Source organism: Sebastes umbrosus, chromosome 14, assembly GCF_015220745.1.
Source record: "Sebastes umbrosus isolate fSebUmb1 chromosome 14, fSebUmb1.pri, whole genome shotgun sequence".
Classification (NCBI taxonomy): domain Eukaryota; kingdom Metazoa; phylum Chordata; class Actinopteri; order Perciformes; family Sebastidae; genus Sebastes; species Sebastes umbrosus.
The window spans coordinates 1,918,188-1,936,651 of NC_051282.1; the positions used below are offsets into that span (position 1 = coordinate 1,918,188).

An 18,464-nucleotide genomic window follows, 5' to 3' on the forward strand; every position below is an offset into this window, starting at 1 on the left:
ACTACAGGTTCAGTTTTAGAGTTAGAGCTAATGTATCATATGAAACTAGAAAGAAACTTAGAGAATCCATCGGTACCAACCATGTCATACTGGCTTGTCGGGAAGGAGGTTAAATAACGCTCCAAAGTTTGGAAACATTTTGGCGAGGAAAAACTCTCATGGCCATTTTCAAAGGGGTCCCTTGACCTCTGATCTCAACATATGTGAATGTAAATGGGTTCTATGGGTACCCACGAGTCTCCCCTTTACAGACATGCCCACTTTATGATCATCACATGCAGTTTTTTTCCTGCAGTATAAATGTTTTATTGTCTCCTGATTTAAAATGGTGTATTTTAATATTTCTACCTACAGGGGTCCCTGAACAGTCTTGAATCACATAAATTGGGTCTCACTGTAAAGCTGAGACTCCAATGAGCCCAACTGTATTCATGTGTGATGATGTTAGATAGATAGATAGATAGATAGATAGATAGATAGATAGATAGATAGTTACTTTATTAATCCCGAGGGAAATTCCAGTTTCCAGCATCACAGTTCCGTAGCTAAGTGCAAACATGTTAGTAAAAAGGCAGTTAAAAAAGTTAGTAGTAAAAAGTACAAAAAATATACCAGATATAAAAATACCAGGAGATGAAGAAAACTGTTAAAACTGAATATAGTGCAGGGTAACAGCTGTGATAAACGACTTTTAAAAAAAGTGAATATAGTACAGAAGAGACTGTTAAAAGTGAGTATAGTGCATTATTATCTGTCCTGCAGACCGTCCTCCTTTGTCCCCCTCCTCCCTAGAGAGGTGTTGTACAGTGTGATGGCTCGGAGGACAAAGGATTTCCTGAGTCTGTCTGAGGAGCACTTGGGGAGCAGCAGCCTGCCGCTAAACAAGCTCCTCTGTTTGTTGATGACGGCGTGCAGAGGATGGCTGGCGTTGACCAGTATGGCCAGCAGTCTGTTGAGTGTTCTCTCCTCTGCCACCGTCACCAGAGTGTCGATCTCCACGCGACCACAGAGCCGGCCCGCCTGATCAGCTTGTCCAGCCTCGAGGTGTCCCTCTTAGTTGTGCTGCCCCCCCCCAGCACACCACAGCGTAGAAAAGGACGCTGGCAACCACAGATTGGTAGAACATCCGCAGGAGTTTTGAGCAGATGTTAAATGATCCCAGCCTCCTCAGGAAGTACAGTCTGCTTTGGCCCTTCCTGTAGAGGTGGTCAGTGTTTATTGTCCAGTCCAGTTGGTTGTCCAGCTGCAGCCCGAGGTACTTGTAGGTACCCACGACCTCCACCTCGTCCCCATCGATCTGGACTGGTCGTGGGGGTGGTCTAGACCCCATAGGAGCCATTTCATTGTAGTGAGACCATTTTTTGAAACTTGACCTCACTGTATATAATGACCTGTGGTGAGCTCTAGGATAATCACAGCCTCATGAAACTTTACAGCCACAAACTAAAGACCTAGAGCATTCAGAGGATGGATGGATCAAACTAGAGACCTAGAGCATTCAGAGGATGGATGGATCAAACTAGAGACCTAGAGCATTCAGAGGATGGATGGATCAAACTAGAGACCTAGAGCATTCAGAGGATGGATGGATCAAACTAGAGACCTAGAGCATTCAGAGGATGGATGGATCAAACTAGAGACCTAGAGCATTCAGAGGATGGATGGATCAAACTAGAGACCTAGAGTATTCAGAGGATGGATGGATCAAACTAGAGACCTAGAGCATTCAGAGGATGGATGGATCAGACTAGAGACCTAGAGCATTCAGAGGATGGATGGATCAAACTAGAGGCCTAGAGAATTCAGAGGATGGATCGCTCTCCTAGCTAGATTGACAATAAGGGGGTCTCTGAGCAGATTCCAGAACAGAAGTGCTCTCCATCCAGTCGCCAAAAAATTTAATTCTTTGCAGAAATCTCCAAATGTCAAAAGTTTTCGATCCCTTTCTATGATTTCTATGGTGTTCCTCAAGGTCTTGGCATCTTAATGTGGTATTTTGGAGGGATTATTGATCATTTTTATCAGTTCTCGATAGGTTAAAAATTATTAAATTTAGCACCAAATCTGTGCAACAAATGGTATCAGCCCATAAATTGCTGCAACAACTTCTGAGACATAATAGAGCATGAGGATGACCATCCTATACTTCTATCATAATGTTCTAAACCCTTATACACTTTTACAATTCATTTTAATTCATTCATTCATGTTTATTTCTAATTTATGAGTAGAACAACTTGACACACAGTGCTGAGCAGCATCTCAGATTAATCTTCAGGTTTCCAGCTTTCAGATGATGTACACCACTTCTATGTGACATCTACTGTTGACCTGCTATCTCCCCCTAAAGACCCCCTGGACCCCTCCAAAAAGGACAAAAAACTGGTCTATTGTGGGTCTCAGAGGGTTAATTTCCAAAATCTGTTTTTAAATCAGTGCATTTAATGCACTTGACATTTTGTTGCCAATCCTTCCTGAGAACTACTTTCATGTAAAGAGTCAACAGTGACATCTGGAGGTGAGATGATGTCATTGTATTGATGGAAACTCCTAAACCTTTCAGTCACATGGATATTGTTCTTTCTTTGTGTACACCATGTATTTTTTGTTGCAGTCATTATTATTTGTAGTGTGGAGCGAGACTGTTTCTATCTTCTCAAAAGGAAATTGAAAACGGCAAATGTTATATTTGATATATTTAGGGTACGTGTAGTCAGATTTGACTTTCCACTGCAGTAAATTACAATTTTCTTTTATATAGATTAAAGGTCCCATATTATAAAAAAGTGAGATTTTCATGTTTTTATATTATAAAGCAGGCTAAAGTCTTATATAAATACTGTGAAAGTATCGAAACGCTCAATCTACAGGGAAATACACACAGCCCCTATTCAGAAACTCTGCATTTGAAACAAGCTGTCAGGATTTCTGTCCATTTGTGATGTCACAAATATACAATATTTAGACCCTTGACACAATTTCAAACGTAAACATTCTAAATGTGTCCCATTTCATTCCTGGTTGCAGTGTATGTGAATGTCATCAGCTGACAGGAAGTACACATGGACCCAAGCTGTTACCTAGCAACGCAATTCTGTTGCAATTACGTCAAAATGCGCTAAAACTGAGCGTTTCAGACAGAGGGTGAATACAGGTATATTCAGGCCAACAGTATGAGGAAAATAAAGGGTTTTTGAACATTACAGTATGTAAACATGTTCTAGTAGAAACGCAAAATACAAGTATGAACCTGAAAAAGAGCATGATAGACCTTTAAGTCTTTTTACAGTGTGGTAGTAGTCCTTGTGGTGTGGCCTTCATGGCTACAGTGTCCTTATATGCACCTAAAGTTGATTGCAGGCTCAGTTTATGGCTGCTTCTCTCCCCTGGGGCCCAGTCAACACATAGAAAGACTTTTTTTTAAGTGAGCCCTGATTAAGTGTAAATAAGTCCCAACATGGGTCGACACAGTCTGTATCTGCATCTGAATGGGAGGCAGCACCGTAAAGCTAATGCGTAAACACTCCTTATCTCAGCACCATTATGCCTGGGTTCAGTCTGCTACATTGTGATCTGCTCTGCTGCTGACGGCCTCTTGTTGTCGAGCTAAATGTTAGTTAGAGGACTTTACGGGCTGTGGTGGAGGCCTGAGGAGAGGCTTACTGGAGGTTAGTGTGGGGAAGAAACAGGGAGCCAGACAGACAGACAGGCAGACAGGCAGATAGACAGACAGGCAGACAGACAGACAGGCAGACAGGCGACAGACAGACAGACAGGCAGACAGACAGGTGACAGACAGACAGACAGACAGACTGACAGACAGGCAGATGACAGAGAGACAGACAGACAGACAGACAGACAGACAGGCACAGGCAGATAGATAGACAGGCAGACAGACAGACAGACAGTCAGACAGACAGGCAACAGACAGACAGACTGACAGACAGGCGACAGACAGACAGGCAGACAGAAAGACAGACAGGCAGCGCTGGCTGGCCTCAGGGCCTCTACAGGCAGCGAGCAGACGAGCCAATGAGGAAGGAGACATCCACCCCCCTTCTCGTCCTGCCTGGCTCGGCTCGGCTCAGCTCGGCGCGCCCTGTAATTAGGAGCTGTAGTTGGGTTGGGCGCCGCCACGGTGGACAGCCTGGCTGCTGTTTGGTTTGAGCTCCAGACTGAGAGGAGACCTCATCTCGTTCTCAACACTGCTGCTTCAGAGACTTTAAATCGGACAGCAGAGAGACATGAACGGACAGTGTCCACCTGTCTTCGAGGAGAAGAAGCCCCCCCTCCCAATCATGGCTGGCAGCTCCATCTCCACCACCAAGGAGTCCCCCACCCTGCCGGAGTCCTCGTCCACAGACATGGGCTTCTACAGCGGACAGAGCGCGCTCCACGGCGCGCACGACCTGTACCCAGCGCAGCAGCAGCAGCAGCAGTACTCCGCGCAGCACATGAACCCGTACGCGTACCACCACCACTACAACCTGCACGGGCTGGGGACCGGCGGGGCCTACCCGGTGGTCGCCAAGGCAGAGTACCCGTACCCCCACGCAGCGTACCGGGAGCACGGCGCATTCAGCAGGGAGGTGCACGCGACGCTGCAGGACGGTGAGTTGGACCCGAGAGGACAAGTTAGTTTCCGTGCATGAGTAGAAGTGACTGATCACCGGTTATATATTAATATCGGATCATTTTCATAAAGAACTGTATCTCAGTATGTGTCTTAAAACCACATTGCCTCCCCCCCCCCCCCCCCCCACCCATTACGCACGGGTTTTACGCACGGAGAAAACGTTTCCACTGCTGTCCTAAACTATTCACATCGCATTTTATACATTGTTTTGGAACACTGAACTGATGCTCTGTTAATGTCCTTCAGTAGAAGATGAGTAGTGGAGTCACAGTTACAGTGTATTTATGGTATTGAGTTAATAGAAGTAGGGGAGACGCTCTATACACACTATATGTATATACAGTCCAATACCTCACACTGTATATACATATACCTCTATATACATAGAACCTGCCACAGTTGTCTCCCTGTTCAAAAAAACACATGTGTCACCGGCAGTTCGTAAAAGAGTCACGAATTTTAATCTATTCAATTCCTGTCCATAGAGACTCAGGACAACTTTCAGCAATGTATTTTTCATGCATTTTTCTACCAATGTCCAGCAACAACTGACGCACGTGTCAATTTCTGCTCCCAGTTTTTTTTTTAAATAAAACTACTTGGTTAGGCTTAGGAAACAGAACTACTTAGGTTTAGGAAAAGATCACGGTTTGGGTTAAAATAAAAAATTGTATTTTCACACGGGACACGAACACCGGTCTCCTGGGTGAACGTCCTGTGTTTGACCCCCCCCCCGACCTCTTCCCATTGCAACATTTGCCGCTCTCTATACTTCTGGGTTGCGTGGCTCAAGTACAAATTGATTTTTTTCCTGACCATCACAAAAAAGATGTGAAATTGGTGTCTACAGTATGTACACCTATCAACAGTTACATTTAATTTCGAGACTATTTCATGAACTGCTGTGCGACTGGGCTGATGTCACAGATGTTTATAAGAATATTTTCAGCTATAATGTATTTCTTCAGAACTGTATCTAAATTAATTGCAAATGTACAATATTCAAGGTTAGTGACGTGTTACCTTTCAGACTGTAAAGCTTTGAAAAGGATGTGAATTCTGGGTTCCCACTCACACAGTACCTTCATATGGGGAGTTAGATATACAGTAGTTGTGACAGCCAGGTGAGGTTTGTACTCTCCTCCTGCTACTAGTCAGAAGTAGAATCTTTATTTGATTTAACTGAAAGGAAGGACTCACGAATGAACCCAGTCTGTCTTTTACTGTAAGTGGAGCAGCTTCTTATTGCCAGGGATGTCCCAGATTTGTACAAGTGTTAACCAGCTCCGCCATGCACTTAAAGTTTCCAGAAGAAAATACTTGCGACTCAAAGTTTGAGAGAAAGGTAGCCTATAGGAGCGGGGGGAGGTGTCAGTGGGCGAAGAGGAAATAGGAGATCATTGCTGGCGAGATAAAGCTTCAGCCTGCAGGAGAATAGTTTGTATAGAGGGAAAAAAACAAAGCTTTGAGTTTGACGGGGGTAAATTCACTTAGCTGCTGCTGTTGTGTGTCTCATTGTTATTCACTGTAAATGGAAGCACACCTGCCAATCATCTCGTCTTTGAGCTTCTTTCAGATTTATTTTGATAGGAAAATGGAGATCAGCCTGAAGGTCTTTAGATGGAAGCCATGGCCTAGTTCTAGCGAGTGGCATTTCAACTTCACCTAGGCTACTGTATATCAGGGATGAAGAAGTAATTAACAGGCAACACTTGTTGGTTTATGTGCACTACATAGGCAACCTAAACAGTCTAACCCTAACCCTAACCCTTCCATAAATAAATATCACAAGACCACTAAAGACAACATTTGGAACATCATTTTGGCTCTTTAACTTAAACAGAAGTGCCCCTACAGCTAGACTGCGTTCAAAAGCCTGGAAGACGTCTCTGTGCAAACGACAGAGAGGGAAAACAAGCTCGACAGACTGGTGTACTGTTTTTGACATTCCAGTTGGGAGTTGACTCCTGGAAATTGGCCCCGGGGGACTTTGGCCCGCAGCCGCGCACATCAGGTGTCACGACATGTCAGTCAGCCTTGGCCTTTGAATCACCCGACAAGGCTTCTTATCATGCAAGGCCCGTGGCCACGCCCGCACAAATAACCAGCAAACAAATACACAAATAGGTGACGAATTAAACTCAGAGATAAATAGAAGGGCTGTTTAAAATAGATCGCATTATTGTCCATAGTTAATCACGATTAATCGCAAAATAATCACACATTTGTAATCTGTTCCAAATGTACCTTAAAGGGAGATTTGTCAAATATTTAATCCTCTTATCAACATGGGAGTGGGTAAAGATGCTGCTTTATGCAAATGTATGTATATATTTATTATTGGAAAGCAATTAACAACACAAAACAATGACAGATATTGTCCAGAAACCCTCACAAGTACTGCATTTAGCATAAAACAAAATGCTCAAATCATAACATGGCAAACTGCAGCCCAACAGGCAACAACAGCTGTCAGTGTGTCAGTGTGCTGACTTGACTATGACTTGCCCCAAACTGCATGTGATTATCATAAAGTGGGCATGTCTGTAAAGGGGAGACTCGTGGGTACCCATAGAACCCATTTACATTCACTTATCTAGAGGTCAGAGGTCAAGGGACCCCTTTGGAAATGGACATGACAATTTTTCCTCGCCAAAATGTAGCGGAAGTTTGGAGCGTTATTTAACCTCCTTCATGACAAGCTAGTATGACATGGTTGGTACCAATGGAGTCCTTAAGTTTTCAAGTTTCATACGGTGCCAGCATCCAACCTAAAAATTGCAAGTTCAGAGGTCAGAGGTCAAGGGACCCTTTTGAAAATGGCCATGCCAGTTTTTCCTTGCCAAAATGTAGCGGAAGTTTGGAGCGTTGTTTCCCAACAAGCTAGCATGACATGGTTGGTACCGATGGATTCATCAGGTTTGTGGCCGCTACAATCTAAAAATCGCAAGTTGCGTTAACGCGTAAAGGAAATTAGTGGCGTTAAAACAAATTTGCGTTAACGCGTTATTATCGCGTTAACTTTGACAGCCCTTCAGCCACTAATTATCTCTTTTTTTTTTAATTATGATCATTTAAAAATATCTAAATTCAAATGTGGTCAGTAAATAATATAAATAAAAACACACAATTTGTAAATAGGTATAAATGCATATGAAATATATTGCATTGCATTTCCTATACAAATTAGAATAGATTTTTAAATTGTATTGTTTCCCCATCTTAAGGTGATACAAATATATGTGTTGATCAAATGTGAACAAATGTATTTGAGTCAGGTTGGCTGTTTATCTAAAATAAGACCAGAAAAAGGATTTGGATACAAGAATAAGAGCTGAAACGGGGCGAGATGTATACAAGCGGGCCTCCAGGCTACATGAAAAGCACCTATAAATCTCTGTCTCCCTCCCCGGCTGTGGGAGACACTCCGACCAAAATTACAAGTTCTGCTGCTGGCGGAATTTCTTTGAAATTTCGGGGTTGTAGTGGCCGTGGCTATTTTTGTGCTATAACTTCTCGGCACAAACTGCCATGTAGAAAAGTTCATTTAATTGTTCGAAGTCTCATACGGGTCGTGTCACACTTTATAAGATCAAAGAAGAAGAACAGCACTGTGATCGTTTTGACTGGGAGGTTCCACAAACAAACTAAAAGTCCCCCCCACAGGAGTGTTGCAGGAATATTACATGGCTTTTTTTTATGGTTTCCTCCCACAGTGAAAGAGGAACCAGACGTGGAGGTTCGGATGGTCAACGGGAAGCCCAAGAAGGTGCGCAAGCCCCGGACCATCTACTCCAGCTACCAGCTGGCAGTCCTGCAGAGGAGGTTCCAGTCGGCGCAGTACCTGGCCCTGCCAGAGCGGGCCGAGCTGGCCGCACAGATGGGCCTCACACAGACGCAGGTGAGGCTGCAGGGAACACCGACAGTACACTTCAGTTTAAATGAGAGAAGAAACAAAGTGCGTGCTCTCTTACACTGCAGATCACAGGTGTAAACAAGTTCAAATGTCTTAAAGGTCCCATATTATAAAAAGTGAGATTTTCATGTCTTATATATTATAAAGCAGGTTTAAGTGCTTTATAAATAATATGAAAGTATCGAAGCGCTCAATATACGGAGAAATACACAGAGCTCGTATTCAGAAATTGTGCGTTTGAAACAAGCCGTTAGGATTTCTGTCCATTTGTGATGTCACAAATATACAATATTTAGACCATTACACGGTTTTAAACGTAAACATTCTAAATGTGTCCCAGTTTATTCCTGGTTGCAGTGTATGTTAATGACATCAGCTGACAGGAAGTAAACATGGACCCAAACTGTTGCCAGGCAACGCAATTCTGTTGCAGTTCCTTTGAAATGCACTAAAACGGAGCGTTTCAGGTATATTCAGACAGACAGTAAGAGGAAAAAAAAGTTGTTTTTTTTAACATGTAAACATGTTCTAGTAGAAACACAAAATACAAGTATGGACCTGAAACTGAGCACGATATGGGACCTTTAAAATGTTATTTTTTTGTCTGTGAGGTCAGGGCCGGCTCAAGGCATAGGCCATATAGGCAGTCAGCTAGGGCGCCACCTTCTGGTCGCCCGCTAAAATAATCTTTTTAGAGAAAAAAAAAATTTGCTGGTGCCCTTCTTCATTTTCTGCATTGAGGTAACAAACCAAACGAATAAAGAAAGAAACACATACATAAATACACTTTTCACCCCTGTAACTCTCTTTCTCACACTTTTTCATCTGCCTTATTAATACTTATTTGTTAATAAAAGTGTAAAGTGTAGCGAAACTGACAAAACACTTTTTAGCCAACAATATCAGGGACCAGATGTTTATTTATATTATAATAAATACAGTTATTTATGAAAATACAAATCTTAATCTTTGTCTTAACACCATTGTGATGTCTGATTGTGTTGTGGTTTACGGGGTTAGGGTTCTGGGGGGTTGAACACAAACCCTAAGGGGGGGGCTCCAAATCCGGATTTCGCCTTGGACACCAAAAGGGCTGGAGCTGGCCCTGTGTCAGATGTTGAATGGGAGTTGCAGTTTAAGTTGAAGCCCTCAAAGTAGTCGAAGTGTCAGTTGAAGTTGAAGCCCTGAAAGGGTTTGAAATATCTTTTGTGTGTAAGAGCCGGAAACAGTCAACGATTTACTTTCAAATCTAAGCCCCGTTAGGTAGTCGTCAGACCGTAAGGAAACACTGAAAGTAGCTCAATCGTCATATGAAGCGTGAAAGATGAAAGTAGCTGAACTGTCATTCAAAGAGATTAGAAGAGATTAAAGCAGTTTAAATGTCAGTTTAACTTATCAGCGATGAAAGCAATTGGAATTTCTGTTGAATTTGAAGCGCCGGGAATAGTTTAAGTGCATCGAAAGTAGTTGAAGTATCAGCAGATGGATTGACAGAACTCAAAATGTTTACAGTGAAAAATGGAAAAAAAATAGTTGTGTGAGTTGATGTGTAGAAGATGAAAGCAGACAGTTTAGTTGAAGTGCCAGAGATATTTGACGTATGTGCTCTGTAAACAGTTGTAGTGCTTGAATGAAGTCTCCTGGTGAACATACGAATGAGTATGAAGAATGTTGAAGAGGAGGTGAAAAGGTCCACAGATTATGAGCAATACTGTATCTTAAAGCTATAGGTTACACTCAAATTACAGCTGTCAATCGATTACAATATTTACTCGCAAATTAATCACACATGTTTTATCTGTTTAAAATGAACCTTAATATGAGATTTTTAAAACTGAGCCCGCTACAACTTAAAAATTGCAAGTTGTGTTAATGGGTTAAAGAAATCAGTGGCGTTAAAGGAATTTGTGTTAATACATTATTATTATTATTATTATTGTGTTAACTTTGACAGTTCTAACTAAAATGTAATTTGCGAGATCTCTTTTGACTGCAGAATAATGGAATATACTTAATGGTGCTCCGTACGATATTCAGAGCATTAATATAGCAGGAAATAACGGCTAGCTCACAGCCGCCGCTCTGCACTGTGCTTATACAGCGGTTACAGCTGACAACGTAGCGCCCACCCCCCCATTTCACCCCCAGGTTAACACTGTTAGCGCCGTCAGTACTTTTACTGTGGTTTTCATTGTTGGCGCTGTTAGCACTGTTAGCACTGTTAGCACTGTTAGCTGCAACCCATGCACATGGGAGAAGTTTTGTCTTCAGGGAGATTACAGGCAGAAAGCCCTGTGCGCAAGCCTTCGGCCATATTGAGAGCTGTGTAGAGGCAATAGATATTCTCAGAATTTTGATATTGGCACCTTAAAGGTCCCATATTGTAAAAAGTGACATTTTCATGACTCTTATATTATAAAGCAGTATCGAAACGCTTAATCCACAGAGAAATACACACAGTCCGTATTCAGAAACTGAGCCTTTTTTTTTTTTCAAACAAGCTGTCAGGATTTCTGTCCATTTGTGATGTTACAAATCTACAATATTTAGACCATTTCAAAGTTTTAAACGTAAACATTCTAAATGTGTCCCAGTTTATATCCTTTTGCAGTGTATGTGAATGACATCAGCTGACAGGAAGTAAACATGGACCAAAGCTGTTGCCTAGCAACGCAATTCTGTTGCAATTCCATTGCAATTCCATTGAAATGTACTAAAACGGAGCGTTTCAGACATAGGTTAAATACAGACATATTCAAGCAGACAGTATGAGGAAAGTAAAGGGTTTTTTGAACATTAAAGCATGTAAACATGTTCTAGTAGAAACCCAAAATACAAGTATGAACCTGAAAATGAGCATATGTCCCCTTTAAAATACAATAATATAAAATACAAGGTCATACTAGGCTATTAAGATAACATTTAACAAAATAAATTAAGAATAAAACATAGATACTATAAAAATAATTTATAATAAAAATAGAAATCTATTTGCCGGAGCATTAGACAGTGATCCTATCAGCCCTGTGAGTTGTTACTGTTGTGTCAGTATGGTTTATGCAGTCATACTCCTCCTTCCTTAATGATTTACTGCCACATGAATTATCTTCTTAGCTTGCGGTGCAGGTTGTTTTATCACGGCTGCTGTAAATCATTGTTCAGTGTTATGCTTGGGTTGCATACACATGCTTTATGAAAACAAAAGGCATGAGCAATAACTTGAAATGTATGATTGTCATGTCGTCTGGTTTGATGCTCTCATGGAGTCATTATTGTTTATACAAATGACAATAGCTCTCATATTATCATAATATTACATTTCAATGAGCTGTAATCTGTTCTGTGACATCACCTCTGCTGGCCAATAACTGTTCTTAGATGATATCTTGTTTATGGAAGTTAAATATTACTTACTAGTTACCTGGTTTATGACTAGTACACAGCATTTATTGTAACATGCTTTATTTAGTATGACAAAAACATTTTCAGAGGATGTTATTTTTTGGCAACAACTGATTAGTAGATCCATTTGAGGAATAGTTTAGATTAAGGAACTGAACTGAAAACAAGTGGGGAACATTGTTATGGCCAGTGTGTCGGCAAACAAAGTGCCTATTAACACATCCTGTAGTAATGAAACAACATTAGTATTCAGTTGGAGTCGTGGTTCTGGCCACCTGATGAATGGAAGTCTAATATTCGCTCACTTTTAACTCTGTTTTTGGTCACCACCATCACCTGAGAAACAATATCTGTCTCTTTAGCTGCTAAATGCTCAGCTACGTTGCCACCAGCTAGTTGCAGACTTTGCCAGTCTGCTGTATTGTGCTGGGCAGGTAGTGCACGGCGGCTTTACCAGAGCTTTTTCACTGAAAACGGCTGCCTTGGAAACAAGATTGTTAAAAGTAGAGTTTATAGGGAAAGAACCAAAAACAATGAGCTAAAAGAAGCTAAATTAGTTTTTTTTTTTTTATATATTAACAATGGATCAAATGATTAAGCGACTTTCAAAGCAGTCACTTGTACTGACGAACCCACAGAGAACTCTGCAGTTACCCCTCAGCATTACAGAGCGTTTTAGCACCTTTCAGGTCATTGTTTTGGTTTTAACTTTAAACTGTTTCGGTTCACTTTTACACCTCATTATATCCATTCATTTCGATACGGCATGTATGACTATTTCTGTCTTCTCCAGCTGCGTCCCCGTTTCCGGCGGTGTGAAACAGACTCAAGAACAAGTAAAATAATAAATATAAAAATATAATTCAAAGCGGTAAACACCCACAGCATAAATCCAGCTGTCATTCCTGCATTTGTCAGTTTAAACTGTGTTATTTTCCACCTGTATTATGAATTAAACTTCTTCATATGTCTTTAATATTATCATATAGTCACTGCACTGAGCTCTGATTTGTCGGCAGGCGGTGCTTTTATACAAGTTGATCTCTTATCTGGAACATAACCTGCTCCGGAGCAGGTTAGCTGTTCTGCATAAGTTACCATGGCGATCTACCCCGGTAAGAAGTGAACCAGCTTCGTAGGACGGAAAACCCTGAAGTTACCTCGCTAACCACAAATCTTCGTAGTAGAGGCCTCTGGTGTGTGGAGCCACCTGGCAGAATTGTAGATGCCTCCAAATGTTAATTAAAAATCAATAGTGTATTAGAGAATTGATACAGTATCACAAAACATAATATACTCAGAATCAGAAATACTTTATTGACACCGGGGGGTCAGCGTTACAGTTACTCTTGTACAAACATAAGAAATGTAAGAAATAAATGAGTATGTAACATGTCAATTATGTACATAATGCTACAATGTGAACAAAATATATGTAAAGAAATATAAGTAAGTACTAAAATTAACAATAAGAAAATGAGAATATAAAAAATATGAAACGTGCAAATATTTGCATTAAGATGTGCAATATATAACAAAGAACCATAGTGCAACACAAACACAACATACTGAGAAGTAGGATCTATTAAGTGTGTTAAATATAAATGCCAGAATAGTAAATTAATAAGAATATTTCTTGTATCTACAGTATAAAGCCGGAATTAAAGACAGTATTGCACAGTTGAATTATTGCACAAATTATTGTACGGTTAAGTCAGTATTGTATATAGCAGCTGATGGGTGAAATAAGTCCAGGAAATATGTATCAGTATTTTCTTACACCCTTACACAAGAGTGAGTATTGGAAATTAATATTGCATTAAAGGTCCCATATTATGCTCATTTTCAGGATCATACTTGTATTTTGTGTTTCTACTAGAACATGTTTACATGCTGTAATGTTAAAAAAACCCTTTATTTTCCTCATAGTGTCGGCATGAATATGCCTGTATTCACCCTCTGTCTGAAACGCTCCGTTTTTGCGCATTTCTTTCTTCAGAGTTTCTGAATACGGGCTGTGTGTATGTCTCTGTGGATTGAACCTTTCGATACTTTCACAGTATTTATATAGGACTTAAGCCTGCTTTATAAATCTCACTTTTTTATAATATTTCCCCTTTAAGTTGCCTCAACAGTTGATACTCTTTCTTCCAGGTCAAAATCTGGTTCCAGAATCGTCGCTCCAAGTTTAAGAAGCTCTACAAGAACGGAGAGTTTCCACTCGGGGAAATTCCTCTTGAACACAGTCCAGACGCCAGCGATTCCATGGCCTGCAACTCTCCTCCATCCCCGGCCGTGTGGGAAAACAGTAACGGCAAAACTAACAGCAACAACAACAACAGCAGCAGCAGCAACAACAACAACAACAACAACAACAGCAACAGCAACAGCAACAGCGGCAGCAGCATCAAGAGCAGTGCAGTGATGGATCCGACCAGCAGAGGGCAGGGTCCCTATCAGCCTCCTGTGGATTCCTCGCCGGCCTGCATGGGAGAGTACACACACCAGAACTGGTACGAGCAGCAGGGCGCACATTTAGGTCTGCTACAGTTGGGCCCGACGCACCTCGCGCCGTCAACGGGGGCGTCGGCCACACATAGTCTGGGAGCCGTTTACTGACGCTGGAACATGGACTGCACAACAGGAGCTCCGCGCTTAAACACTGAGGGGAATTCTTTTTTTGGAGCGCCGTTGGGAACAGAAACACCCGACAGTGATCGTCAGATACGAGTCATGACTGTTAAACCCGACACATATGTTGTCAAACAGGCTTTTCTACAGTAAACGTGGATTGAAAACAAGTGCTGGCCTCCGGAGTTTATGAACTGATTGAACTCGTGGAGATTAGAGCGATTGATATGTCTTATTCAGTGCTGAGACTGAATTCTTATTTTAAATCACAGATAACAGATGATATTTTGTATATTTAATATTTTTTAAATATGACCGTATTTATGCCAAAAAAAAACTTCCCTTCCAGTCTTCCATAAATTCTTCTTCTGGAAAGGGCCTCTGACGCAGCATTTCCCCTCTAAAACGGAATACTACTGACATTTTCCGGGCTTCGCAGCAAATTAAAGCCCACCACACCAACACGGCAAACTTTAAGATATGTTGGGCTTTAACCTGACAGAAAACAGGACTGTTTGACAGGTCAGGCACCATGTTAGAGGGGAACAACACTGAAAGGCTGATAACCTTTTAAAACAAAAAAACATCAATATCAGACAAACACTGAAATGAGCCATGAGAGGGTGTTTTTGTAATTTGTAAAAGAACATCATACACGGAGCAACGGAAGTCCTATAGGACATTAATGGGAGGATTTACTTCTGTAGCTCCGGCACATTCTACCCGCCATTCACAAAGTACTGTCCAAACAATGTTTGTGTCCATAGATTTTTTTTGTCAAAAAGCTTTTTTTACTTATAAAACCCATCTGGAGCAGATAAAAGTAAAAAAAAAAAATGTACATACAACAATGGGCAAGAAAGCAGAATGTTGTATGCAGACTTTTGATAAAGTGCCTCCAGTGATGTCATCTGAGTAGGGATGTCACCATATCAGAAACTTATAGTCGATACCAATACCAGAACAAATTCCACGATTCTCGATACCAATTCGATACCACGGTAAAAAACAAAAGTAAAACAATAAATCCCATGTATTTCAACATCCACTCCTTTTGTACCGTTTGCATTCTGGTGTTTGTGAGGAAGTTCAACAGGTGCCCCACGGCCCCGAATGGGATAATGAATGAATGAATGATATTTGAACACATCATGATAACGTTGGAATTTACCTTCACCCAATACTCATTTTCACTGAATAAAGCCTGAACACATCATAATGTAATTCTTTTGCACCTCCCGGTAACGGTAGCAGTTATCTCGGTACAGGACTGTGCTGCTTACTGGCTGCTGACCGCCAACGTTAGCTAGATCTCATCCTGCGATCAATCGGCAGATTGATACATGGATTTGTTGACCACAATGTAGCATTATCAGGGAAAAATAGGGTACGTCCCCTGGATGCGTCGATAGTGAGTTTACTGTGTCCCAAACACGTTTTCTATCGTCCCCGGTACGACAGAACACTGTTAGTCTTGAGACCTGACGGTGCCTGCGGTAGGTACTGTAGAAAAATGTGTACCATCACGTTTTCAGAATTTTGGGTTCGCATGACATCCCTACACTTGAAGCAGAGGTGGTTGTAGTTTGAAAATTAGAAAAAGAAAAAGAAGTGATCTACAAGCATAACACACCTGAATCTCCGACCGAACTGTCGGTGGTTGAGTTGCATTGTGGGTAATGTAGGCGCCAGGTTTTGACAAGAATAATGCATGAAATAAAAAAAGACATATCTCTGGTTCTGCTGCACCAATTTAGATTTTTCTTTTTGATAATGTAGGAGTGCAATGCTAACATGGTGGAGAGCTCCTTTAAGGACCTTTAAAAGTTGATTTCACATGTTAGCTCAGCTCAGAGGTGTTCAACCTACTGCAAAGAATATATCCCTTTTTTAAAATGTCTTCCCTCCTCCTACCTTACCCGTTGCTGAGGCCTTCTCATACAGGAAACAGCCTCATGGAGTAAAAGCTTAAGGGTACATGTAAAACCCCAGAGATGTACAAAATGGTACAAAATGTGATGGAAATGTTATCCAGCACTGTTTATCCGTTTTTTGTTTAGGATATGGGTTACGTCCTCGAATATTATGTCAAACAGTCAAAATAATTGTCGGGTACAAGCAGCAGTTCAGAGTCAGTGAGAATGAATGAGTCTTTTACGTCTGTGCAGCTTATTCTCAGTCTCACTTTCAAAAAGTTAGGGGACTTGCGAGAGGCACAATTGAGCCAGTGGAGGCCGAGGTATCCCGACTTTTAGCCCGAGCTCTGAAAATGCTGAATCAAACAACCCCCACAATTCAACACAATGTAGCGTCTTTCATTACACCCTCCTTAAACACCCACATCTTTCACACTCCATGTTAGCTTTTTAATACAAGGCTTTCTGTTTTGAATTTGAAATCTGCAACCCTAAACCGAGATAACCGTGATGACATCACTATGACATCGCCGGGGTAATTTGACAAAGCTCCTCTAGAGCCACAGAAAACATTATACAACTGTTTCCACGGGCTGAGTAGTGCTCTTCTTCATGATAAGTAAACGGATTCTCATGGGTAAAATTGTTGAAGTGGCCCCTTTAACTCCTCCTTAACTCCTAAAAAAACTATCAAGAGCAAAAGTGATAGCGGGGTCGGTGCTAAAACATCTGGAAAATAAGTTGTATATATTCTATTAACACATCTGCTGTACTCAGGTTTTTTATTTATAGTGTCAACTGTAGAACAAAAGTGGCACAACAGTTTGTTCCTTAGGAGCTTTTTTTTTTTTTCAGAAAAAATAAAATATATTTGAATCAGCTACAAGTGTATTATTTTCAGCGTTTTTTTACGTGTGAATGCAGTACACACACACACACACACTAGCATTGAAAGTGTGCTGACGTTGCTTTGCTGGTGTGCCTGCCAGAGTGAGTCAGACAATAGATACAGGTTGCACCCATCTATATATTATATACACACACACACACACACACACACACACACACACACACGCGCACACACACACACACACACACACAGAGTGCGTGTAAAGGAGGTTGTGGGAGGTGACAGTGCAGCAGACACTCTGGAGTCTCTGGATACTAATAACACAGAGAGACGGGTGTACACCGCTTTCATGTGGCACACAGTTGGAGAGGGGAGGAGAGATGTGTGTTTGTGTGTGTGTGTGTGTGTGTGTGTGTGTGTGTGTGTGACAAACATGCTGCTCTCCAGGCCAAACTCTCAACCAACCAAACCCACAGGTTAGCCAACAAAAAGAGGGCGTGATGAGGAAGAAACATAGACGAGGACACTTGCAAACAATGTTATCGACCCAAATACCAACCCAGTCGGCAGAAAAGTTCTGCAAACCTCGGGATACGCCGAATGTCGACTTCATAAATACGTTTCATATTAGCCTCCTATCACACTTGCAGAAACGCACCATGCCACATTGTTAACGTTGTGAAAAGATTGGTTAGGTTTAGGCCTCAGAACTACTTGTTTAAGATTAGAAAAAAAGATCATGGTTTGAGTTCAAATAATAACATAACGTAACGTAACAACGCAACACAACGCAGTGTAACAACGCAATGTAACAACGCAGTAAAACAACATAACAACATAATGTAGCGACGTAACAACGGAACGGAACAACGGAACGGAACAGCGCAGCAAAACAACGTAACGCAACAACATAACGCAACAACGGAATGCAACAATGAAATGTAACGTATGAACGCAGCAAAACAACATAACGAAGCAACATAACGTAACAACATAACGTATGAACTTACCGTATCAACGTACCATAACAACGTAAGAACGTGGCGTAACAACGAAACGTATCAACGAAACGTATCAACCAAGCGAAACAACATAACGTAGTAATGTAATGTA

At 41.3% G+C, this 18,464-nt stretch overlaps 1 protein-coding gene across 1 annotated transcript; it reads left to right on the top strand.

The window, feature by feature from the left end:
* Positions 1 to 3,892: 3,892 nt before the first annotated feature.
* On the top strand, positions 3,893 to 17,382 carry LOC119501119 (homeobox protein Dlx3b-like). The gene is made up of 3 exons (XM_037791258.1): positions 3,893 to 4,611; positions 8,353 to 8,537; positions 14,109 to 17,382. Exons 1-3 carry the CDS (start codon positions 4,245 to 4,247, stop codon positions 14,571 to 14,573), a joined length of 1,017 nt encoding a protein of 338 aa, XP_037647186.1. The 5' UTR covers positions 3,893 to 4,244; the 3' UTR covers positions 14,574 to 17,382.
* The last annotated feature ends 1,082 nt before the right edge of the window (positions 17,383 to 18,464 follow it).

Excerpts from the sequence above, each read along its gene's own strand:
- LOC119501119 (XM_037791258.1), top strand. The coding sequence starts at position 4,245 with ATGAACGGACAGTGTCCACCTGTCTTCGAGGAGAAGAAGCCCCCCCTC. Across the intron at positions 4,612-8,352 it reads GCACGCGACGCTGCAGGACG|TGAAAGAGGAACCAGACGTG; the intron begins GTGAGTTGGACC and ends TTCCTCCCACAG. Across the intron at positions 8,538-14,108 it reads TGGGCCTCACACAGACGCAG|GTCAAAATCTGGTTCCAGAA; the intron begins GTGAGGCTGCAG and ends TCTTTCTTCCAG.